At 36.9% G+C, this 26,183-nt stretch overlaps 1 protein-coding gene across 1 annotated transcript in view; it reads right to left on the bottom strand.

Moving 5' to 3' along the window:
- Positions 1–6,245: 6,245 nt before the first annotated feature.
- Positions 6,246–26,183, bottom strand: part of XK (X-linked Kx blood group antigen, Kell and VPS13A binding protein) — a 45,470-nt gene continuing 25,532 nt past the window's right edge. Inside the window, exon 3 of the mRNA XM_002831516.5 lies at positions 6,246–10,736. Within this exon, the coding sequence (XP_002831562.1) occupies positions 9,910–10,736 (827 nt within the window). The 3' untranslated portion in view covers positions 6,246–9,909. The remainder of the gene's footprint in view (positions 10,737–26,183) is intronic.

Raw genomic sequence — 26,183 nt, 5'->3', positions numbered from 1 at the left:
GACCTGACCCAGCCCTGGGCCCAGCCTCAGGCCAGTAGGTCCTGGTACCCCTCTGCCAGGAGGTGGCACGCAGTGTCTCTCCCATACACCTGGGTATGGCATCCTGAAAAATAGAGTGCTTAATTCATAGACGTGCAGTCACTCCAAAGAGACAGACGCACCTGGTGAGCAGAGATGGGGACACTGGGCTTAGCAAGGCTGGTTCCCCACCTCCCACCTTTTTTGGTACCCAATTCGGGCAGGAAATCACAAGGAAGTTTAAATCCATCTAGGATATAAAGAAGCTACATTTGCTTGAACATCTGAACACAGTGTGAGGAAATCAGTGATTCTGTTACTTTTAGATACTTATATCTGATGACTGATTCACTGTTGTAAGCCCCAGACACCTACTTTTGCTTATAAAGAAAGATTTCTGGAATACTGGAGAGCCCAGATGCAAACCCTGATGCTTGGGTCCCATGCCCAGAGATACTGATTTAATTGGCCTGAAGTGTGGCCTGGCAGCAGCATTTTCAATGACCTCATCCTCTCCAGGTGATTTCAATGGGAAGCCACGTTTGGAAACCACTTAATAGAAAACATCTAGGCCGGGCATGGTGGCTCACGCCTGTAATCCCTGCACTTTGGGAGGCTGAGGTGGGCAGATCATTTGAGGTAAGGAGATCGAGACCAGCCTGGCCAACATGGTGAAACCCCTGTGTCTACTAAAAATACAAAACAAATTAACAGGGTGTGGTGGCAGGCGCCTGTAGTCCCAGCGTCTTAGGGGGTTGAGGCAGGAGAATCGCTTGAACCCGGGAAGTGGAGGTTGCAGTGAGCTGAGATCGAGCCACTGCACTCCGGCCTGGGCAACACAGCGAGACTCTGCCTCAAAAAAAAAAAAAAAAAAAAAGAAGAAGAAAGAAAATAAAAAGAAAAAGAAAACATCTCATTGCTCAGGACACTCTTTGAGCACATAAATAATACATTAGAGTGAGACATCCTTGTTTTTATTGTAAACACACTTTTCCTGACATGAAAGAAGGGAAATGCCATCCAAGGAACAGATCTTGGCTAATCTGGCATTTTTCTGGTGTACACTTAGTGTACATATCTGCAAAATGTCTTGTCCACTGTAACACAAACCAGATATGGGAGCTACAGAGGAAATTTTAAATTTCTTAGTAATCACAGTAAAAAAAAAAGTAGAAAGAAGTGAAATTAATTTGAATAGTATCTTTCATTTAGCCTCATAGATCCAAAATATTATCTTTTCAACATGGTATCAAATGTAGAAATTATTAAGATATTTTGAATTTTTATACTAAATCTTCAAAATCTCATGTGGGTTTTACACTTAGAGCTCATTTCAATTTGGAATAACCACATCTCACTTGCTCAGTAGTCACATGTGGCTAGTTGCTGCCATACTGGACATCGCTGGTGTTAATACTGTGGCATTAGTATTAGATGTTGAACTGAGTGCTTTTAAAGAGATGGCATCCTAGCATCAAATTTATTTTCCTTTGGAAATATGCAGATGATACCAGGGCTCCAAGAACACAATATTTGTTTTCTCCTATTACCCCAACGCTCTGTCTGGATATAAATTGTCCTGCTGTATCCTGTTAGCTCTTTAGGGCTTAATAGAAACCTTGCTTTTCTTTTTCCTTGGGAACCAGTTCTCCAGAGAAAGTACACAATAAATTCAGTTTGAGGGGTGGGAAATGAAATGTAAAGCAATGCCAAAGAATTCTAAGACCTAGAAAATAAGATCAACATTCAGGCAGAAGGATTAGGACTTTTTTTCTGTAACTCACGGTACTGGAAGAAATGTGTGACCCTGGCGGCTGAAAAAGACCACTTTGCCTCCTTCCAAAACTCTTGGGACCCTCTCCATCTTTCAAGAAGGAGAAGCTCAGATTCAGTTTTGTATACGTGATACCTGGAGGTCAGGTTACTATGCTTCAATAATATGAAGACAAGCATGAAGATGGAGGAACAGGTTGAAGGTGACAGGAAAGATGGAAAGCCTCTGGGGCCCAAGGATAGTTTGCCTGCTAGAATCTAGAATCACCTCTTTCCAAACTGCTTGTTAATATAGATAACAAAATCCTATTGTTTAAGCCACTTTTAACCAGGTGTTCTACAAATTGTAGCTGAAAGCACCCTGATATTATTTATAATAAGGCTAAGGAAGTAAACCGGGAGGTGAATTGAAGAGTGTAGAAATCATATTATTTTGATGGATATTATGATAGTAATATACATTTATTAATAATTTGAAATGATAGAAGCATTTCACCTTGATTACATACTTCCTGTGAAGGTAGATAATGTACTTTTTTAAGGTAGGACATTTACAGTACACTTTTAAAATAAAAATATTTCCTGATCTCTTGAATCAAGCTGTAAATGAGAGAAGCCACATGATTTGTGGGTGATCTATCCTCATTTTAAAAGGAAAAGACTATACCGTAAGTCCATAGGAGAAAATATTTCAGCAGAAAAAAAAAAACTTCCCAGGGTAATAGATCCCAATAACCTCAATTACAAAAGACATCCTTTAAGGTCACCCTCCATGTAAGAGTGGTTGAATTTTTAATATTTGTTCATGGTGGGAGCTGGGAGAATAATGACAAAATTACTTTGACTACAGTGACACTTCTAATCAGTCCTGTCCTATCACTCACAACAGCATTCCCATTGGTTTGAAAAAGAATTGCACAAGTGTGTGCCAAATATCTGTAGTAGTGGAGAGGATCACAATACCTCTGATTCTTGGAGGCCTGCAGCCCTACAGCCAGGCACCATTTTTCTAGAAAATTCTGCCAATCCAATTAAGAAGGTCACCTTGTTAGGGGAAGATGACAAAAGGGAATCATTCTCCTCCCTGCTAGGGTGGCGGTGGGTGTGGTGTTGCAGCACCACTCCAAAATAGAATTTCAAAATCCTGTTTTATTTCTTGAGTGCTATCACCCCTGAAAACCTAACTCATTAACTACAGAGTTTAGGTAATTAAGATAGGAAGCAAACTGATAAGAAATTAAATCAGTATGCATAATGTATATGTCTAAGGAAGATGGTATTGCCACGGCTTTAGGAAGCAGGCTAATCAGGTTTCAATCAGGAACTCATCATTCAGAGATAGAAAATTAATTCAGGATAGGAGGCAGGGAGGGAGCGAAAGCACAGGCAGAACCTCAAAATCGATTTAGCTAAATCTATCCTTCTTGGAAGGGAGGCAAACCCTCCACTCCCTCACACAAAGGTGCATGCTACAGCAGTGTCTGAGTGTTAAGTTTTCTGATAACCTGCAGCAGAGAGACACGGCTGCATGCTGCTGTAGCACTCTTTAAAGATGCTCTGGATTCTAAAACCTGATTAAACCAAGTGTTCTAGATCTCCTTGGCCTAATAATTTCCAGAGAAACAACCATGCAGAGAGGGTGATAAGACGTTAGGTCATTCCCTAGAGCAGGCTTCTGTGGCAGACTCAACTTCTTAGCATATTAGGGGTCTACTCTGACAGGGTGTGTGTGTGGGGGCGGGAGAAGGAGAGATTGGGATGCTACTGAATTTCCAGCTCTGTACAAATCTCTGCTGCTATAAAGTGCCTTTTCCTGAAAAAGAGGAAATGCTCAAAATGTTATTCATTTAATTAAAATGTATAGTTGAGATTTCTGAGCTGTTTCCCAGTTGGAGAGATGTTCATAGAAAATATAGTCTCCTGGAAGAGGGACACCCAGAGAAATATGATCATAGAAGAATAATATCTACTTATCTCACCTCATTCCTAATCTTTTAAAATTTGGGCCCAAACACTGTAAAATAGAGTTATAACAGCAGGGCAGAGGATGGGAGGGAACTATAGGTTCAAATATTAAACAGCAAACACTTGAAGCCTAAAATGGATGTTCATGAAAAAGAATTACCCAGCTTGCCAATAAACATCTCAAATTTCCAGTTTTAAGCTATTAGTTAGTACTGATAGCATCTACATATTTTCTTCAAATAATTTTTCAACGTCTGCTGTAGATCTCCCATTATTCATAGAAAAGTTAAAACTTACTCATAGTTTTAAATAAAGACAACCCCACAGAAGAGAACTGAGTTGATTCACATGGTTTTCACAAGCTTTGTGAAAACAAATGAAGTGACTGGCACAATTGTTAGCTGGAGTATGGATATCAGATTAGATATTAGTATTGTGTCAATATTAAATTTCCTGAATTTGATAACTATAGTGTGGCTCTGCAAGAGAATACCTTTATTCACAGGAAAAACACATCAAAGTATTTAGGAATAAAGGGGTGTAACGTTGGCAGTGTAATCTCAAATGGTTTACAAGAAAGAGAGAGAAAGTGATAACGATAATGGGCATGGAAAGATATTAATAATAGGTGAATCTGGGTAAAGGGTATAAAGAAATGCCTTGCACTATTCTTCAGGTTTTTCTATTGGTTTAAAATTATTTCAAAATAAAACGTTAACAAACACCTAAATAATTTTATATTGACCTACTTGAATGCTATAATTGTTAATATTCAGTGTTTTTAACTGAAAATATTTATTTTAAAAGACTTCTGCACAGCAAAGGAAAAAAATCTACAGATTGGAGAAAATATTTGCAAACCATATATCTGAAAATCTCCAAAACATGTAAGAAACTCCTACAACTCAATAAAAGACAGCGTTTAATAACCCAATTAAAAGATGGGCAAAGGACTGGAATAGACCTTTTTCCAAAGAAAACATACAAATGGAAAATTGGTATATGAAAAGGTGCTCAACATCCCCAATCATCAGGAAACTAGAAATTAAAACCACAGTGAAATATCACCTCACACCTGTTAGGATGGCTACTATCCAAAAAACCAAAAAATTAAATGTAAGTAAGGATTTGGAGAAATTAGAACACTTGTATACTGTTGATAGGAATGTAAAATAGTACAGTCAATATGTGCAACAGTATGACGGCTCCTCAAAAAATTAAAAAAATAAAACTTCTGTATGATCCAACAGCCCCACTTCTGGCTATGTATCCAAAATAATTGAAATCAGGATCTTGAAGAGATATCTGCACTCCAGTGTTCATCGAACCATTATTCACAATAGCCAAGATATGAAAATAACCTAAATGTCCATTGATAGATAAATGGATAAAGAATATATGGCATATTCCTAAATACTATTCAGCCTTAAAAAAAGGATACCTTGCCATTTGTGACAACATGGAAGAATCTGGAGGATATTATGCTAAGTGAAATAAGCTAGACACAGAAGGACAAATACTACATGATTCCACCTAGATGGGGTGCCTAAAATAGCAAAACTCATAGAAGCAGAGGATAGAATGGCAGTTGCCAGGGCCTGGGGGGTAGGGGAAATGGGAAGTTGTTGTTCAATGGATATAAAGTTTCAGTTACGTTAGATGAGTAAGTTATAGAGAACTGTTGTACAACATAGTACTTATAGTTGTCGATAGTGTATTGTGAATTTAAAATATTAAGAGCATAGATCTCATGTGAAGTGTCTTACAAAGACAAAACAAAACAAAAACAAAGAGGGACAAAGAAACTTTTAGAGGTGATGAATATGTCTATTACCTTGATTGTGGTGATGGTTTCATGAGTGTTTGCATATGTACACACTCATCAAATTGTATACATTAAATATGTGCAGTTTTTTGTATGTCAATTGTGCCTCAATAAAGCTGTTTTTAAAGAGATTTATCCTATAGCTAAGTCTTGCAAATTCCAAGGCCACCTTCAGAAGCAAAGGAATTATTGAAACAGTCCGTGTCTCTCTCATGCTCTGAAATGATCCCTTTAATGACTGATGTTTTTCCCAACCATTTACATTTGATTATGTATGTTAATACCAAGCCATTTCTTTGGTGTTTTATATTTCTGAATCAGTATATATTTATGTTTGTCTAGAAGAGATGTGTATTGCCTCTCTTTTTTGTATTGTGCATGGCAACTGATGGACAACTGAACAGAATCTTAGTATCCAGCAGTGTAATTTTAACAAGTGGAGTAAATGTCTATAAAACAATCAGAGGGGTTTTCATGGACTGTTGCTGTCCTGCAAGGCTGAATCTTAGCACTCTCAAATTTCTCAGCCTACAGAAGTAATTTCCAGGTGAGTTTATTAAACTATAATCAGTTACAATGAAACCATTTTAAAATTTCTGTTTTAAAAATAGTCCCTGAAGTAAAAAGGCCATGTAAGAATTGTATAAAGACTGAAATACAAGGAGAAATTGAAAAATTAATTTATTATATGAAGAAACATAACAATATGTATTAGCATCAATGACTGCAGAGAAGCAGTCAACGAAAGCTCATATCCACAATGCATTGACTGGTAAGTACTGGCACATACACTCATAACCATAGCACTAATGTTTTAAGGTGGTTTCCAAAGAAATGCTGTATTTGACAATCAATTTTAATATATATTTTCCCATTTACAAGGCTGAAAAGATTAAACTCACATCCAAATAATGCCTTGAATCAGCATTCAAGTTGTAAAGCACAATTATCAAAAGATGTTGCCATATTCTTTATCGAAAACTATACTAAAATGATAAATTCATTTGCCACCAGAAAGTACTTTCTCAGATTCAGTGGGTCTTTTTCTTCCAAGTGCCATGTGTTTGGGTGCTATTCTTGTAAGCAACTGGTGGTAAGAGAAAGGGCACCTGTCGAGAAGACCAAAGATTCACATATCCACTCAGGAACTCATATGAATGACACTACTTATTTCTTTTCAAACAGTAAAAAAATAAAAATAACCTGCTTATGGATTTGAATAACTATAATAACTCTATAAATATGCATAGCACTTAAAAACATTTTCAAAGCATTTTCACATCTATTATTTAATTTGATCTTTCTGATAACCTTGTGAGGTAGGTTGGAAAAGGGTATTATGGGGAAACTGAGGCATAGAGCAATTAAGTTGTAGTGCTGGACAGGGAAGTGCCAATCTCTACACTGGGCTGTCTCCAGCAATGAGAGGAAGTCTAAACATGTTTGATGAACTTACTTCAATATATTTTGAAGACATACTTCACCCCCATCCAGCCAAATGATAGCAATTCAGTTGGAGCAACTATCCTGACAAGTTATGAGATGTAATTAATTAGACAAAGCACCAAGAAATTTAAAAATTGAAATTATAACTGAAAAACACATTTTAACTCCAAACACATGAGAAAAGTTGCTGGTTTGTTTTATGCCAATAGGACAACCTAGCTCTGCAGTGTGAACTGTAATTTTGCCAATTCAGTAATATAAATAATTTAAAAACAAAAATTCTCAGTTCACCATGGCTTATGTTTTCACCACACAGAAAGAAAGTAGTGACATCCCTTCCCGAAAGTGAAAGGACATACATGTGCCCAAAGCTGGGATACCTGTATATCAAGGGTTAAAACTGACAAAATACCCAAATGAGTTACCAAATCTCTGTCTTTATAAATGTGTGAAGTGGGCTTTGGGTGTCGGACAAACCAGCACTGTTAGTTTGGTTTGGGATCACTCAAGTTGCTCACCTATCTTCTAAATTAAAGTGATTTAAAATGTATTTGAAGGTTAAGATTTTGTAATGGTTTTTGAGACAAGCTTCCAAACCAAGGCTGGAAAAAACCAGTCTCTCCATCCTTGTCTAATTCTTAACATGCCTAGTCAGTGGCAGGCTGGTGGCTACTCCTACACCTCACTCCCAAGGCCTGAGCTGAAGGCATTTCAGGTGAAAAGGGAGCACTATTGCCCCTACCATTTGCCACTGCAGAGCCTCAAGGCAAGAATCTCTTTCTCACAAAAAGCTTGAAAATATTTGGTGTTAATGAACACAAGCAACTGGTGTGATACAAATATACACTTGGAATGACTAAAGAATGGCCTTACAGCTCTCCTAATCATTATAGAGCCCTTTTGTTAATTACGAGAAAACAAAAAATGATGTATTAACATGGTAGCTTTATTTTATTCAAAGTCATTATATATTTTCAAGGATGTTTTATGTATTACGATTGTGTATCTATGCACATATGTGATTACATGAAGAGTGCATGGAAGTATATGTTGTAAGAAGTATCATTTTGATTATATATGCTCACTATTTTAGGCCTATTAAGAATAGTGCAAGTGGTAAGTGATGTGTTGGGATGGAGAACATAGTCTTGAGTGTTATTCTTATTTGGTTAAAAATAGACAAAAAATGACCTACTGTCTGGACATCCCCACAAAGTTAAACCACAAATATTGATAAATCAAAAACATTTCAAATGAGAAAAACCAAAATTGAGGCTCTATAATTTAGGAGCTTATTGATGTATTTCTATGAACTCTATAAATATTAAACAGTATGGATGCCTTGTGAAAGAATATATACTGCTTTCTTGACCTCTGAATGTAGTGGAAACTGATTATCAAATTGCATTTTCTCCTGTGTGCATGAAATTACTTAAAAATTTGACACCAAGAAGAATTAAAAATGAAAATTATCCGAAGTGCAATGGCCAGATAAATACGTTTTGTAGGTTAACAGAGAAGTGGATCCCTATTCCATATGGTAAAATCAAGTCCATAGAGTCCCTTTTGTAAATTTCTCAGACTTTAATATTCATTCTAAATTGGTGTGATCTTTATGGTCACCTCTTTTCAAGTATTTCACTTTCAAGATTTTAATGGTAGAAATAATGGTACTAGATCTAGGCATTTTTCCAAGATAATTGAGGATATGCTACCCAATCCTCTTTTGTGAAACAAATAGGGTCTCAGATTAAAGGAAAAATTATATAGAACATTAAAGGGTGTCAGAGGATACAACTGGAGATCTTTATCAAATTAACTCACAATTATGCCAAGTCAAATTGCATTCCATGAAAGACAAAAATTTTCTGGTCATTCCATCTTTATAATTTAGAAAAAGTTTCTGAAGTCAATCTCTAATTACAGGTGGTAGTGAGGAAAACTCTCTTCCTTCAAATAATGGAAACGAAAATTCCCTATATTCCTGAACTGGGTGAGAGGATTTCTGTGGGGTTTTCTAAAAAACCCTTAAGTTAACCAAGGTAACTCTTCTAAAATGGTCCTGACAGGCAAGGAATGGGGAGGCAGGAGTAAGATGGTAAGAATTCTACTTATACAAGCTGCCATCATTTTGATGTTTTAACACCCCTCCTGATCCAGAATTTCATCAACATATCAAAGAATCACAACTTTCCTAAAATTCCAGGGCTTCCATAGCCAAATTTATCACTCATTTCTGCATCCATGGATGCTAAGGAACAAAGTCTCCAAATCTAGGCCCTTGAATCAATTAGAGACAGCATGCCAGGGTGGCTACAGTTGGCTATGTACAAAAAAGCCCTAATGAGATGAAAATGAAACCTCTGTCTATTCAAAAACCAAACTTGAACAGCCCTCCCTGAAAGCTCTGACAGGAATGATGTTGCTGATGGCAAAACCCTAGTAATCTTTTCTGGTCACCAGGACAGCTCTTGGGTGTAAACTATGTTCAGGGATCATAAAACTTCAGGTTACCCAAACCAGCAGTCTGGAAAACTAGAGAACAGGTAAGCCCCTCTCCTCATTCAACCTAATGAATCTAACCAGTACAACTCAGATTTCAGGGGTAACTTGTCAGTGAAAAGGCCAGTAATGCCTAGAAGAACATAACATGGTTACCTGTGAACTGTGATGCCTTGGGCTGCCCCTTCAACACTCAGAGGTTTTCCTGGCTTCTTCCCATATAGTTCTACATACCCAAGAGCTCTATAAAGAGGAGCAGCTCACAAGGAGTTAACAACTAACTTCCTGCCTTGTTCCCTGTGTAGGGCTCATTATTTGTATGAATAACGGGTATCAAACCCAGAAAATAATATGCCTGTGCCCTGAGACCTTGGGTCCCATTAAGCCGAGCAGAGATCTTCAGCATTCAAGAACTGACCAGGCTCAGGACTTGTTTTACTGCTAGAAGGTGTCTCATCTCTATCTCTGGATGACTGTAGATCTGCCTTTCCTATCGGCTCACAGGGTTTTTGCTGCCTGCAGGCCCAGCAAAAACACCTGAGCCACCTCTGAAAGCCTTCAGAAATACTGGAGGAAAAGAGCTTTTTGCAAGGGTGGAAGAACTGATAGAATACAAGCATGAAGAGAATGGCTGTGCAGTACCCAATGAGCAGCTGCAGGACCAACAGAGGTGCACACACATACATATAGATGTCAGTCTTGAAAAGATACCACAGGAGGAGGAGGATGGCATTCTCAATGAATCTCATCATGTAATACACCAGTAGCTGGTACCAATTATGGGACTTGCTGATGAGGTCAGGGCTGTCAATTTTCAGCTGTACAGCAGACCAGCAGAACATGTTGATACCAGTATAAAGTAAAGTTAGAAAGCATAGTACAATGGTGGTGCCCACCCGACTGAGGGCCTTCTCTATGTTCTCAGGGAATGGGGAACCACTGCACCAGAAGAGGATCCAGGGGTACAAAAAGAAACTGAAGAAGTTGATGAGTATTATAACCACCACCCAGGTCTTCAGGACGGAGGTAAAGAGGACCAGGACTACAACTCGAGTGGCAATCTCAAAGCTCCTCCACAGGAAGATACAGACATAGGCCAGAGGCTTCACTTTGACTTCATACTCATCGTACTTGATTTTGATGGCTAGGATGTTGCAGCGCAAGGCTCCATACACAATGGACAACAGGGATATGGTCATGAGGAGACCTGGGGAGAAAAGAGAGAGTATCATCAAGTCTCACCTCCACAAGGAATCCTACTGCAGCAGACACTCTGTCAGCACCCCACCCACATTCCTTGGACTCTTCTGTTTTATGTGCACAGCCTGACTTCCAGTTGTTAGCATCTGCCCACTGTGCTTGAGTATGTTTTCCAGAACTGCAGAAAGCTGCTGCATCCAGGTGCCTGTCAGGCTGAAGTGCCAGTAATTAATACTCCCGAGAGCGCCCTCAATGCCCCAATTCCAGCCCAGATTAGGAGCTGGAATACAAGTACTATGGCTTCCTCATCCATTAGAGAGAATATCTCTGAGGCATGTGTTCTATGACATTTCCTAGTATTTGCTTATTGGATTAACTTCTAGTCACGCATGGTGATAGTTGTCTAATAGTTGTCTCCCTTTATTGGCTGCCTTCCCTTCCCCGCCTCATTTCTCTTCTCCCACACTCCCTACATCTTCCTCCCAAAATATATGCACTCAAATTCTTCTCGTAGGGTCTGCTTCAGGGTAACTCGCACTAAAATACATTCCTGACCTCATCTGGGCCTGTCTGAATATGTAGAGTCCTTTACATGGTGTGTTTTGTTTCCTCAATTGGCTTCTAAGCTTCTGGGGAATCAAGACCGACCAACCAAATCTGATATTTCCTTTTGATGTCCCTCAGCACATACCAGCAGTAGATATACAAACAGTAATAAGTTGCTCAGTATGTTCCTCTATATCTGCAGGATCTTTTAAACTGATACACTGACTATAGAATACTCACTGTGGTTGCATTCTTAAATTCTGTGGGGAGCTGAAGAAACGAGAACTTCACTGTTACTGAGAGTCAATCTGTCTTGGGCTGAAAGTCCTTAGCATTTCAAGAAGTTCCAACTCTACCTGTTTATTTCTTTTTTTTTTCTTTTATTATTATTATCATTATTATTATTATTATTATACTTTAGGTTTTATGGTACATGTGCACAATGTGCAGGTAAGTTACATATGTATACATGTGCCATGCTGGTGCGCTGCACCCACTAACTCGTCATCTAGCATTAGGTATATCTCCCAATGCTATCCCTCCCCCCTCCCCCCACCCCACAACAGTCCCCGAAGTGTGATGTTCCCCTTCCTGTGTCCATGTGTTCTCATTGTTCAATTCCCACCTATGAGTGAGAATATGCGGTGTTTGGTTTTTTGTTCTTGCGATAGTTTACTGAGAATGATGATTTCCAATTTCATCCATGTCCCTACAAAGGACATGAACTCATCATTTTTTATGGCTGCATAGTATTCCATGGTGTATATGTGCCACATTTTCTTAATCCAGTCTATCATTGTTGGACATTTGGGTTGGTTCCAAGTCTTTGCTATTGTGAATAATGCCGCAATAAACATACGTGTGCATGTGTCTTTATAGCAGCATGATTTATAATCCTTTGGGTATATACCCAGTAATGGGATGGCTGGGTCGAATGGAATTTCTAGTTCTAGATCCCTGAGGAATCACCACACTGTTTATTTCTTAAAATGACTTATGGGTAATGGGTTTATCCAGTTTATAATAGAAGCAGCAGTTTGGGGAGACAAGATGTAGCTCATTTAAATGGAACGTGGTATTACATTCCAGAGCACAGCACTGTTGGCCTTGAGTTGTACTATCTAAGATATATGATGCCAACCCATAAGTAGACTGTGGTCAAAACTGAAATATAATCACTTACTATAGGCTGCCAACATCTCTAAATATTGGCACAAGGAAGGATGGGAAGCAGGGCTATGAGTTAGGAACCGACAGCCTGGCTCTCATTTTTTTCTTGTCTCACCAGTTTACACTGAAAAAATGGCAGCCTCTCTGGGTTCTGTTTTCTCACCCATAAAATTGAGATAATACCTTTCTATGCCTGCTGCTTCATTTTTTAGAAATATCTTGAAATGTTTATTCATTTTAATAAACTTTATTTTTTAGAGTAGTTTTAGGTTCACAGTAAAGTTGAGCAGAAGGTACAGAGATTTCCCATATATTCCTTGACCCCACACAAGCGTATCAACAACCCCCATTATCAACATCCCCCACCAGAGTGGTACATTTTTTTACAACTGACGAACCTATACTGACAGATCATTATCATCCAAAGTTTACATTTACATTAGGGCTCACTCTTGGCATTGTACATCATATGGGTGCATTGGACATTACACATTGGACAAATGTATAATGACATGTAGCCACCATTACAGTATCATACAGAGTAGTTTCACTGTGTAAAAATCCTCTGTTCTCCATCTATTCATCCCTCCCTAGTCTCCAACTCCTGGAAACCACTGATCTTTTTATTGTCTCCATAGTTTTATGTTTTCCAGAATGTTATATAGTTGGAATCATACAGTATGTGGCCTTCTTAAATTGACTTTTTTCACTTAGTAACATACATTTAAGTTTTCTTCATCATATCTTTTCATGACTTGACAGCCAATTTCTTTTTAATGCTGAATAATAGTCCATTATCTGGATGTACCACAATTTATTTATCCATTCACTTGTTAAAGGACATCTTGGTCGCTTCTAGGTTTTGAAAGTTATGAATAAATTTGTTATAAACATCCATATGTAGATTTTTGGAGGGGCATAAGTTTTCAACTCCTTAGGGTAAATACCAATGGGTGTGATTTGTTTGCTGGATCGCAGGGTAAGAGCATGTGTAATTTTGTAGGAAACCTCCCAACTGTATTCCAAAATGACTGTACCATTTTGCATTCTCAACAGCTATGAACAAGAGCTCCTGTTGCTCTGCATCCCCACCAGTATTTTCTGTAGTCAGTGTTCTGGATTTTTGCCAATATATTTAAAGTGTACAACATAATATTTTGTTATACATATATACTATACAATGATGACTATAGTCAAGCTAATATATCTATCACCTCACATAGTTACCTTTTCTGTGTGAGAACACTTAGCAAATTTCAGATATTATTAACTACAGTCACCATGCTGTACATTAGATCTCTAGAACTTATTTATCTGACATAACTGAAACTGTATCCTTTGACCATCATCTCCCTATTTCCCAGACCCATTCCTGCCCCCAGTAACTACCATTCTATTCTCTGGTTCTATCAATTTGACTTTTTTAGATTACACATATAAATGAGATCATGCAGTATATTTCTTTCTATGTCTAGCTTATCTCACTTAGCGTAATATCTTCCAGGTTCATTCACGTTGTTGAGAAATGGCAAAATTTCCTTATTTTTCAAGCCTAAATGATATTCCATTCCAATAGTTATATAGTGGTACCTCATTATTGTTTTAATTTGTATTTCCCTGATAACATATAATGTGGAGTATATTTTCATATGCTTATTTGCCATCTTGTCCATCTTTGGCAAGGTGTCTGTTAAGGTCTTTGGCCCATTTTTTTTTTAACCTGATTGTTTGTTTTCTTATTGTTGAGTTTTAAGGGTTCTTTGTACATTTTGCATAAAAGCCCTTTATCAGATAAGTCTTTTGCCAATATATTTTTTCAGTCTGTGGTTTGTCTTTTTATTCTCTTGAGAGTGTCTTCTGCAGAGCAGGAATTTTTAATTTTAGTGAAGTTCAGATTATTAGTTATTTCTTTTATGGATCATGCCTTTGGTGTTGTATCTACAAAGCAATCATCAAATCCAAAGTCACCTAGATTTTCTCCTATGTTATCTTCTAGGAATTTTATAATTTTGTATTCTGTATTTAGGTCTGTGAGCCATTTTGGGTTAATTTTTTGTGAAGGGTGTAAGGTCTGTGTCTAGAGTTTTAAAAATTATCATTTCTCCATTGTATTGTTTTTGTTCTTTTGTCAAAGATCAGTTGACTGTTTTTATGTGGGTCTATTTCTAGGCTCTCTATCCTGTTCCATTGATCCATTTGTCTGTTCTTTTGCCACTACTACACTGTCTTGATTGTTGTAGCTTTATCCATGCTTGATTCTTAAAATTCAATTCTATGTAATTCTGTCCATGTAACATAATTGTCTCTATCTAAATGTACAATTTAAAATGTATAGGAATAAAGGTTTTTCTTATTTATGAATAAATGGAAAAACATCTATATTTAGTAGACATAAAAACTCTGAAGCTTTGGTATTTATTTGCCTGGGAGAGAAGCTCACTCTTACTCAAAGCATCAGTTTTTCTCATAGTCTTTTGGCACTGAGTTTAATTAATGATGTCATCCACTGGAAAGACTGGAATCTACTAATCAAATTTAAAAGGTAGAAACACCATTACCTGAGTTGACCGGGAAGTAATTGGACTAAGTTATTTTTCCTGAGAGGCTAATTCAATGGAGCATTGTAAAGCAGAACATATTAGTGATATACTTTGTGTATTACTTATACATGTATGTGTGGTTACAAATTTCCAAACTCTAAGGATCCAGTATTAAATCATTTTTTCATAGTCCTTATGTTTTCTCCACTATAAGAAAAATATTTTAAGTGCAGAAGATGAGCTAAGCATAAATTATTATAATCTAAGTTAAGTAGTCACACATATACAGTATTTATATTGTTATATTTACAGTATTTTAACTCCAAAATATTTATTGCTTTAAGCAATACTATGGCCCACATAATTTTTTCTAGTATCTATTCATTTTTCTCTTGTTCAGTCAATTATTTCCAAATTACATCTTTTTCTCTATCAAGAGAATTAGGCAATTATTACCCAGTTGTTGTTTAGCAGTAATCAACCACAGAAACCTTCTGGGAATGCATAAAAAATATTTTGAAATCACTGGCTTTAATCATCATTGCTACTGTTGGGTGCTCACTACAAAATGTCACAGATAGAAATGGGGTCAGGGAAGGAGACACATTTGGGAGACAAGAAGCTTGTACAAAATGATTCCAATGTACATTTCCAGCTCTATAATTAAGCTGTCATCTAATGAACGATGAGGATGATGCTCATGCAAATACCTACTGATTCAGACTTAAATGGAGAAAACTTCCCTGACAATATTTCCCAACCTTATCTTCACAGAGCCAACACAAAAGGGGATAAATTGGCAGTACTGCCTATTTAGGTGGCATTTCACAGAAGTCTAACATCCCCTAGTAATCCTAATCTCATTTCCTAGGTGTCTGTATGGATGGAGGCATTTTGCTGTTTTCATCATTATTAGAAGGGAAGACATTACTTTAGGTAAAGCTAAAAGGAAGGCTTTGGCAATATTTCAAACCCTTGGCATACTCCTAAAGCTTTCTCCTACCCAATTCCAGCCAAATGAACTCTTTCCAGATGAACCTTCCTAATTCACAGATAAATTAATTGTCACTAGGCATGGATTTGTTCATTTCCTGACTTGCCACCAAAAACTTAATCTCTGCGTAAAGTTATGGAGAACATTTTCTTTCCCAGAATTCCTCTTAGGAAAGCAATTCTATTTATAGGACAAGGGAACAGTTTGTCTGTTGCTTTAGAGAAATAACAGAGTCTGGCTGTAAGATGGAGGATGGTAGATGGTTGTTTTCTGTATTATGATTACTCTCTGTAGACAATGAACCTTCAGTAAAATGACTGAACTCATGAAATGCTTTAATGGAATAGACTTTTCAAAAAAATTAGTGAATGACTTCAAAGAGGAAACTGGGGAAGCCAAAGGGGATATGGAGTGCAGTGGCAGAGGGAAACTGGAGGAAGTTAGCAAAGCAAGCTTCTGAAAATTAGAATTTTCAACAGATTTCTGAGAGACAGTAATTTTTATCTGTTTTTTTTCAACTCAGTGAACAAAGAGTCTTTCTTACGATCTGGAGCCAGGATCTCCCCACCTGCACCACACTCTTATCACTTGCCTCCTCAAAAACTTTGTTGTATCAATTATCATCTTTCCCTTCTAAATTTTCAACTACTCCCTTAATCCTGACTCTTTTCCCCTAGTGTATGAATCTGCCTATGTCAGCTGCATCTTAAAAAAACATCCTTCATTGGTAAAAACACATAATTGTTGAAGACATGTGATAGATGCATGAGGGTTCATTATAACATCCTCTCAATCTTTTTGTATGTTGAAAAATTTCTATAATAATGAAGCTATAATTCACAAACATTTAAAGTGAACAATTTAATGATTTGTAAATATTCACATATAAGTGCAACCATCACCAGTCTATTTTAAAAAGTTTTCATCACCTCAAAAAGAAACCCCATATACTTCAGCTATCAGTTTTGCCCCCACTGGTCCTAAGAAACCACTGATACACTTTTTATCTTTAAAAATTTCCCTATTCTGGACTTTCATATGAATAACATAATAGAATATGTGGTATTGGGTGACTGGTTTCTTTCACTCACCATAATGTTTCTAAGGTTCATCCATGTTGTAGCATGTATCAGTACTTCATTCCTTTTTATGGCCAAATAATATTCCATTGTATGAATATACAAGACATTGTCCATTCATCAGTTGATAAACATTTGGATAGTTTCTACCTTTTGGCTATTGTGAATAGTGCTGTTATGAACATTCACGTGCAAATTTTTGTGTGAACATATATTTTCTTTTCTCTTGAGTTTATAGAAGTGGAGTTGCTAGGTCATATGGTAACATGTTTAATTGTCGAAGAAACTGCCATAGTGTTTTCCAAAGTAGGTTGCACCATTTCATATTTCAACCATTAGTCTATGAGGATTCCAATTTTTCCACATCTTCATCAACATTTCTTATTATCTAACTTTTTTATTCTAGCCATTCTAATGGGTGTGAAATTGTATCTTGCGATTTTGATTTGCATTTCCCTGATGACTAATAATTTCCAGCCTATTTTCATGTGGGTATTGGCCATCTGTATATATTTTTTGGTTGCTTTTCATTCTTAACTATGAATCAAACTCATAATAGATTTCACATTGTCCTATAGGTATCCCAAAAAGTGTGTCAGAATTCAAAGGCCAGATCTGCATAGACCAAATATATATTATAGAATAAAATGTTAAAAATGCTCAATATCACTAACCATCAGAAAATGCAAATTAATGCCATAATGAGATATCATTTTATACCAGTCAGAATGGCTATTATAAAAAAGTAATAAAAATAACAGATGTTGGCAAGGATGGGAGACAAGGGAACACTTATACACTGTTGGTGGGAGTGTAAAATGAATACAAGATCTATGTAAAACAGTGTGAAGATTTCTCAAAAAACTAAATATAGAACTACCATTTAATCCAGATATCCTACTACTGGGCATCTACCCAAAGAAAAATAAATCATATTAAAATGATACCTGCACTCATATGTTTATCATAGCACTATTTACAATAGTAAAGATATGGAATCAAACTATGTCCGTCAATGGATGACTGTATAAAGAAAATGCGATATGTAATGGAATACTACTCAGTCATAAAAAGAGGATGAAATGTCTTTTGCAGTAACACGGATGGAACCAGAGGCCATTGTCCTAGGTGAACCAATTCAGAAGAAGGGTCAAATACCATATATTCTCACTTAGTGGGAGCTAAGTTCCCACTAAGTGGGAGCTAAATAATGTGTACACATGGACATACAGTGTGAAATGATAGACACTGGAGACTTGGGAGGGTGGTAAAGGATAAGAAATTACTTAATGTACATTGTACTTAATGTACTTAATGTACAATGTACATTATTTGGGTGATGGAAGAAGAAGTAGAAGCCCAGACTTCACCACTATGCAATAAATTCATGTAACAAAACTACTTGTACCTCTGAAATTCATACAGATAGAAAAAAGGAAAAAAAAAGGATAAAACATTAGCCTTGTGGCCATCAACAAACATTTAAAATGACAAAAAGTCCAATTTTATTTTCTCATGCTTTTTGAATTCCCTAAAAAAGGATCAAAAAGCAAAAGATCTCCATACTAGCATGGCAGATTAGCTTGTTTAATCCATTATTTCTGTCAAGAACAACTAGGCAAACATCTGTTCAAAGGCATCAGAGATCTTCCAAAGCAGTGAGTACTCCTGGGGCTAAGATGTTTGAAAGAAAAAAAAAAATCTCTAGAGAAAATTCTGAAGCTGCCTTTTCCCTCAAGACATTTTCCCAAATGAAAGTGAGTACTAAGACACAAATAATATGAATACAACTTATAGAAATCTCTCAAAGCTGGTGGGTATGGAAGCAAATATTGACATTCAGGCCCCATAATGATCCTGGTGTACACCCAAAGCTTTCTAGTAGAAACTCAAAGGACATCAGGAGTAAGGACGACTGGAAAGAGATTAAGCCCTCGCAAAGATTGATACAGATTTCAACCATCTCAAGTCATGACTGAGTCAAGTTGATCTGCATCTAGTCCATCTGACTGCCATAAACAAAAGCAAAATCTTCCTGGAGAAAGATAGTTCATGCAGAGCCTCAAATTTCCTCTAGTTTTTTCTTACAAATACCTGGCATTAAATTAAAAATAACATGGTATGCCAACAACAAAAAATGACCAAAATCCAAAAATAATAATAGATAATAAAAATAGACCTGTAGGAGATACAGATTTTGTAATAATCTGACATGGACTTAAAATAACTATAATTTATATGATTTTAAAATTATGTGACAAAATTGGGAACTTATCAGAGACTGGAAACTATTTTAAAAACTCAAATGACAATTCTAGAACTAAAAAAAATACCATAATTACAATTAAGAAATCAACAGATAGGTTTAATAGCAGATTAGATACAGCTATAAAGATAATTAGTACTCACTAGAAGGTAGGTCAGAAGAAAACACTCAAATGGAGAAAGAAAAAGCATGAAAAACTTAGAGTGAAAATGTCCCAGATAGAGAAAAAGACAGAGAGAAAGAGAGAAAGAGAGAGAAAAGAATGGCTCTGATGCAATATGTGAAGCAATGAAGGCTGAGAATTTTCTCAAACTGCTAAAATATCAAACCACAGATTGAGGAAATGCTACAAAACTCAAGTAGGTAAATATGAAGAAAACCGCAACTAAGCATACCATGTTAAAATTGCTGAACACCAAAGTCAAAGAGAAAGTCTTTAAAAGCAGTCAGAAAGTATAAGTAGACAGATGAACTTCAAAGGAGTAACAATAATGACAGAGGACAGTAGCATCTCAACAGAAATAATGGAAGCCAGAAGATGAATGATAATCTAAAAGTAGGAAGTAACACAGTCCCAAAGATGAAGGTAAAAGAAATACATTTTCTGTCAAAACAAAAATGAGGAGAGGGAATTTGTCACCAGCAGATCTGCACTAAAGGAGAGATGCTAAAAGTAGTATTTCAGGCCCACAAGAAATGATCCTACGTGGAAGCATGGAGACGCAAGAAGGTATGAACAAGGACCAAAAGGGTAAATACAACTCAGATTTGTAATGAGCGAAAATACCTGAACAGTCATTTCACACGTGTGTATGCATGCACACACAGACACACACACAAACACACCCCCAAAATGGCCACTAAAGACATGAAAAGAAAATTAGTTCATTAGTCATAAATGCAAATTCAAACTACAATGAGATACTACATATCTACTCCATCACAAAAAGTAAAACCAAGTGCTGGCAAGTATATGGAGCAACTGGAACTCTCATACACTGCTTATGGGAGTGTAAAATGGTAAAACTGCCTTTGCAGTCTTTACTGAAGCTAACTAAACATTGACATTGCTTTCAGCCCAGCAGTTCTACTCCTGCATATACATGCAACAGAACTGCATATATATGTGTACTAAAAGGCCCGCACAAGGATATTTATAGAAGCATTATTTGTCATAGTCACAATCTGGAAATAACCTAAATATTAATCAAAAGCAGACTGTATCAATATATTGTGGTATATTCATACAATGGAATCCTATACAGCAATGCTAAGGAACAAACTTCTGTTACAAACTACAATATGGATAACTTTCATGAATACAGTGTGAGTGAAAGAAACCAGAATGCTGATTCTATTTACATAAAATTTTAAAACCCAGGAAAAAATAATCTGTGGTGTGAGAAGTTGGCTTTCTGCTTAGTGGTTACCTTTGGGGGAGGTGGGTGAGGAAAGTGACTGAAAAGAAACATAAGGAGTCTTTTGGGGATTCTGATACTCTTCTGTTTCTCACCTTGGATATAGAACAACATGAGTAAGTTTACTTTGTGATAAATCAAGATTTGCCCTTATGATGAGTATAGTTTTCTGTGTGTACTTTATACTTCAATAATAATATGTATTTGAAAAAACTAGGTACACTATTACTATACTTAGTAGGCACTCGATAAATGTTTATTAGATTAGAATTTTTAAAGGCAAAAAGGACTATCATTTCATTGTTATAATGAAGTTGTTTCAGATAGTGTTCCCTACCCTGGCAAAATGCCAAGTAGAAAACAGACATGACATAAACCCCTATTCAGACTACTATAGCAAAACTCATTCTGCAGATATAACCAGTATGATACCCTAGTACTGTTAAAAGAAAATTCTTAAAGTCTTAGTGACTAAGATCTCACTGTTACCAAAATCTCTCTTGAACATCTGCCAGTTTACTAGATGTTTAGTCAAAAATTGAGGACTTTTCCTTCAATACATATTTATATCTTGTTCTGTTCTCAGAATTGTGAGAACAAATACTATGGCCCATCACTCACAACCCACATGACGTGATTATAACTGTATACTCTATAATCCTTAGAGATCCTGAGTGATTTTGTCCTTTTCTCCCAGATGTATTTCGATTTCTTGCCTAAGTACCTGGATGATAAGATCTCCTGCAGCTCATCTTTCTTATGCAAAAAAATCATTGCACTCTTAATTCATGCCAAGGGACTATTGTAAGAATTTTATAGGTATGAATCACTTAATTCTAACAACAATCCTATAAAGTAGATACTGTTATAATCCTCATAATAGAGATGAGAAAGTGGAGACATAGAGATGTTAAGTAACTTCCCAGAGATCACTCAGCTAACAGAGCTGGAATTCCAACCTAAGTAGTCTTGCTCCAGAATCGTAGCCTTAACCAGTAGGCTCTTCTGTGTAAATAAATATAGTTAGGTCTATTTCCCTAGCAGTGGTCTCAGCTCCACATTTTATCTCTTTTATCACTTGATGGCAGGAAGGAGTCCGCTACCCTTAAAACTGCCCAGGACCCTAAGGAGTCTGGAGAATCCACCAAGCATACTTTGAGGATTTGTCCAATTCTTCCTTGCTTCCACTGAGCCCAAATTTCATGTCTGTCTTCTATTATGTGAATATTTCATATGTAAAGACCTTCCGAAATCATGCTGGTCAGGCACCCGGGCATGGGTAAGCCTCACTATGCTAAGCTGGTTTCTGAGAATTGCCTCTCAAGGAATAACCAATGATCAGAGAGAAGTGGGGCAGAAGCAGATCCCTCTATCTGCCCTAGCAACTTGTCCTCCTTCCTTATCATCCTGCCTCAGGCAGAGAAAAGGGGCATCAGTGAGTTGAGTTACACCAAAAAAAAAAAAAAAAAAAAAAACACAAAAAACCCTTCCTTTAGATAGCCAGATCAAGGAAGTAAGATCCTAGACTCATGTATGGGGCCCTCTATCAGCAAAATGGTAGCAGCAAAATGGTATCCAACAGCAAAATGGTAGCAAGACCACTCAGAATCCCAAGAGAGTTTCTCTATTCTACAGCAGATTTTCAGGTAGGGCAAGGCATCACAAATCCTCTTAAAATGTAGCTACTCATGTACAGTGAACCTTGTAAATAATTCAGCATGACCATTAGACCCTCCATGACTGAAGCAATTCCTTGTATTTTTCCCTTTGCCAACCCTTGAACCATAGACACTCACAAATATTTGCATGCACATTCTTACCTCCACTAATCTTTTCAACTACCACAATAATCCTCAGTGTACTTTTCCTCCCAATCTATCTTCCCTTCCCTCTTTTCAAATACTTTATTTTTAGTTCTCCTTATTTTATGGTCATGTTTGATATGTGTCCATGGTTGTAAACAACATGAAAACCTTTTAGAAATAGGTAGGATATAAAGAATAAACAATAAATGGTTTGGACCTTGCAAGGATATCACTTCTTCTGTGTGTGATTATACCTGCTCAGTGCCTCTAATTCTATGCAGCACTACCAAGACCTACTTACTTTACAGAGATGTGGGTGAGGAATCAGAAGGTCTATACTGGATATTGGATTATTCAAATAGCTATATAAGCAGCAGTTACATGTTTCACTAAACTCAGGCACAGCCTTGACAAGACACCCTTGTGTGGAGGTCGGTAGGAAGCATATGTCTTCCCACTGAGTACCACTAAATAACTTCCATTGACTTGTGGCCACAAACTCCAGGAAAAAATCAGAGCCGACATCATGCCAAAGCCAAATCTAAGCGAAAACTCTTGGTGGGTGGATGGAAGCATTCTCCCCTCTGGCCCATTTGGAGGTGGGTTTAGTTTAGGAGGAATGAATATGAACCCATCTTCAAGTCTTGCAGACTTAATATAATCTTATAATAGGCATACACCATTACACAATCATATGGACCACTGTTTAGGTTGCTATAGCAGCTATGTATACTATACTGACTATAGCTGAAAATGACCTCTGGTGCCAAAAACCATTAAATGGAATTGTTGTTAGAAATGTAAGCCAATAAAATAAAAAAAGTACCAGGGCATCCAATCTACTGTCAGATATATACAAGTTATTTCTTTCTTGGATTTGCAATATGTGACACAGACCATAGATGGCCTGCAAAATCTAAAATATTTTTCTTCTATACCTTTACAGAAAAAGGTTGGCCACCCTGCAATAGAACACTTTTCTGCCACAAAAATGAATAAACTAAGTTTACATTCATCAATCTGTATAGTTCTCAAAAATATAATGTTGACTGAAAAAAATGCAAGTTTCAGAATGTTATTTGCAGTGTGATAAAGTTTAAAGACCTACAAAATCAATATATCCTATTTATGGATACTGTGCCTATGGGGCAAAGTTATAAATCATGCACAAGAATGATAAACTCTGAAATCATGACAAGGAAGACTCACAGGGTGCCCCAACTATACTATAAATTTTATTGCTTAGAAAGGAAAAAAATATATATCTAAAGCAAATATGTCATATAAAGATTTGATAAAGCAAAGAGGACTATATACACACACACACACACACACACACACACACACACACACGTATATATTTGGAAATATATATATACACACACATACATATACATGTATATATTTGGAAATACATATACACATATATGTATATATTTGGAGATATATATATATATATATACTATATACATATATATACTATATACATATATATATACTATATACATATATATACAATATACATATATATACAATATACATATATATATACAATATACATATATATATATATACACAATATACATATATATATATATATATATACACCTATATAATGCTTTTCTAGAGAATCCTAACACACCAACAGGGCTGTAGACTATTGAGCAACAATAAATGTGTTATTTAAACCATTAAGTCTTTGGTGGTTTGCTTTTCAGCAATAGCTAGCTGATACAGCAGAGATCTCTCGCCCCCTTTCCAGGCATATGGCACCACAGTCTTTATTCATTCCAGGCTATTCCCTCAAGTTTCCCTCCTTCAGGAATCTACAAATGAAAAGCAGGCCTCAGTCGCTATGCTTATAAATACTCCTAAACTCCAGGGTACACACAACAAGCTATCTCTAAGGGAGGTAAGCAACTGTGAGATAGGCCTATGGGTTCCCAGCTTCATAAGCCAGGGAGTGGCTTGGCTACCCTTGTTGCTAGCACCCTTCATCTTGAAATTCTATTTTAAGTGGCTTCTGGAAGGGAGGAAGTAACCTCTCACCATAAATAAGTTACAGAAGATCCTATTCTCTTCTGCCCCTTCTCCCCAGGTAAGTCCTTTTAGAATTGGAAGGTAGGGGTATGTGAGGTTGACTGTGGTAGTGTTAGTTTGTCACTCTCAGAAAATCCTGAAAGAAGAAGACTGGCCAGTCCTTAGTGGCTTTTTTTTTTCTGAATGTAATATATTCAGCACATGGGCCAGATGTCATTTCTGGAGGAAAAGGAAAAGTCCCACTTAATTTCTTATTATATAAGAAATAATTTCTAACAAGGAGTACTTCACCAATAGAAGTATCTTTTGAATACTGACAGCTCCACTGCTGAATATAATCAAGCAGAGGCTGGTGGAATACCTTTCAGGGACACTGAGTAAGTGGTTTCTACAGAGTGTGCAAAATCAAACATGATGATCTCTTAGGTCCCTTCCAGCTCTAACATTCTCCAACTCCACGAGAAGCAGTGTTGGTTAAAACAACTAAAATTGGGTCAAGTGTCCAAAAACTGGGTCTTGGTCTTGGCTTTGGGCCCTTAAACTTCCTAAACCTCAGTGTTGCAGATACCGTGGGACTCCAACTTAATTGGTATCCTTCCTCTCTTCTTCCTTAAAGGCAGAACTCTAATTCTGATTAGGTACTGCTCACCCTCCCACACGTTCAAGGAAGATGATCCCAGGTTTGACCACTGGAGTAAATAAAGATTAGTATAGACCAGTCTCCTAACTTATTCTCTGTCACAGACAAATACAAAAATTATACTATTTGTAATTAGTATTCATTGGGTTAAGAGGATGAAGCTGGTCTATCCATTCCAGGCCTTGCCCAGCTGTTCTGTAGGGTCAAGGATATCTACACCTCAGAGAAATCTGTAACTTCGTTTTCTATTCCTGTACCTAGAGATTGGTTTGGCATGGACATGTGACCCAATCTTGGCCAACGGAAACTGAATAGAATTATGTTAAAAAAAGAAGCATTCTTCCCCAGTAAAAAGAAGTACACAGGAAGAAACCTCCCTCTTCATCATGTCTGCATGTAATGTCTAGACCCAAAACTACCTGTAGATGTTTTAAAACATGGCTCCTGAAGTCCTATGAAATACCACCTGTCAACAAGTAAGGTCTATGTCTTCTCTTCTTGAATCTGAGATCATGTGACTCCTAATAGGATCAAGCAAAAATGATTCTGGTTTCCAGGACAACATATTAAGACACAGAAAACTTCTCCTTCATGTCTCTTGGAATCCTCACTCCTAAGATCTAGCTTCCATGTTGTAAAAAAGCCAAGAAAGGTCCACATGGAAAAGAACCAAGGCCTCCAGCCCTCAGTCCCAGCTAGGCAACCAGTATTAAACAGTACCAAATTGCCAGCCCCTAGTCAAGCTGCCTCAGCTGATGCCATATGGAGCAAGGTAAGCCCTGCAGATACCTACACAAATTACAAAATCATAAGGATAAGAAACGACTGCTATTACTTTAAGTCACTAAGTTTTATGGTGGTTTGTTATGCAGAAATACATAATGGATACATGGTCCTCTTGCAATCATCAGGGGAGACACCAATAAGAAGTCAAGGAAGACAGATAAGAAGGTGGA

The sequence above is a fragment of the Pongo abelii genome, chromosome X (genome assembly GCF_028885655.2).
Source record: "Pongo abelii isolate AG06213 chromosome X, NHGRI_mPonAbe1-v2.0_pri, whole genome shotgun sequence".
In the NCBI taxonomy this organism is placed as follows: domain Eukaryota; kingdom Metazoa; phylum Chordata; class Mammalia; order Primates; family Hominidae; genus Pongo; species Pongo abelii.
This window is presented reverse-complemented; position numbering and strand designations above follow the sequence as displayed.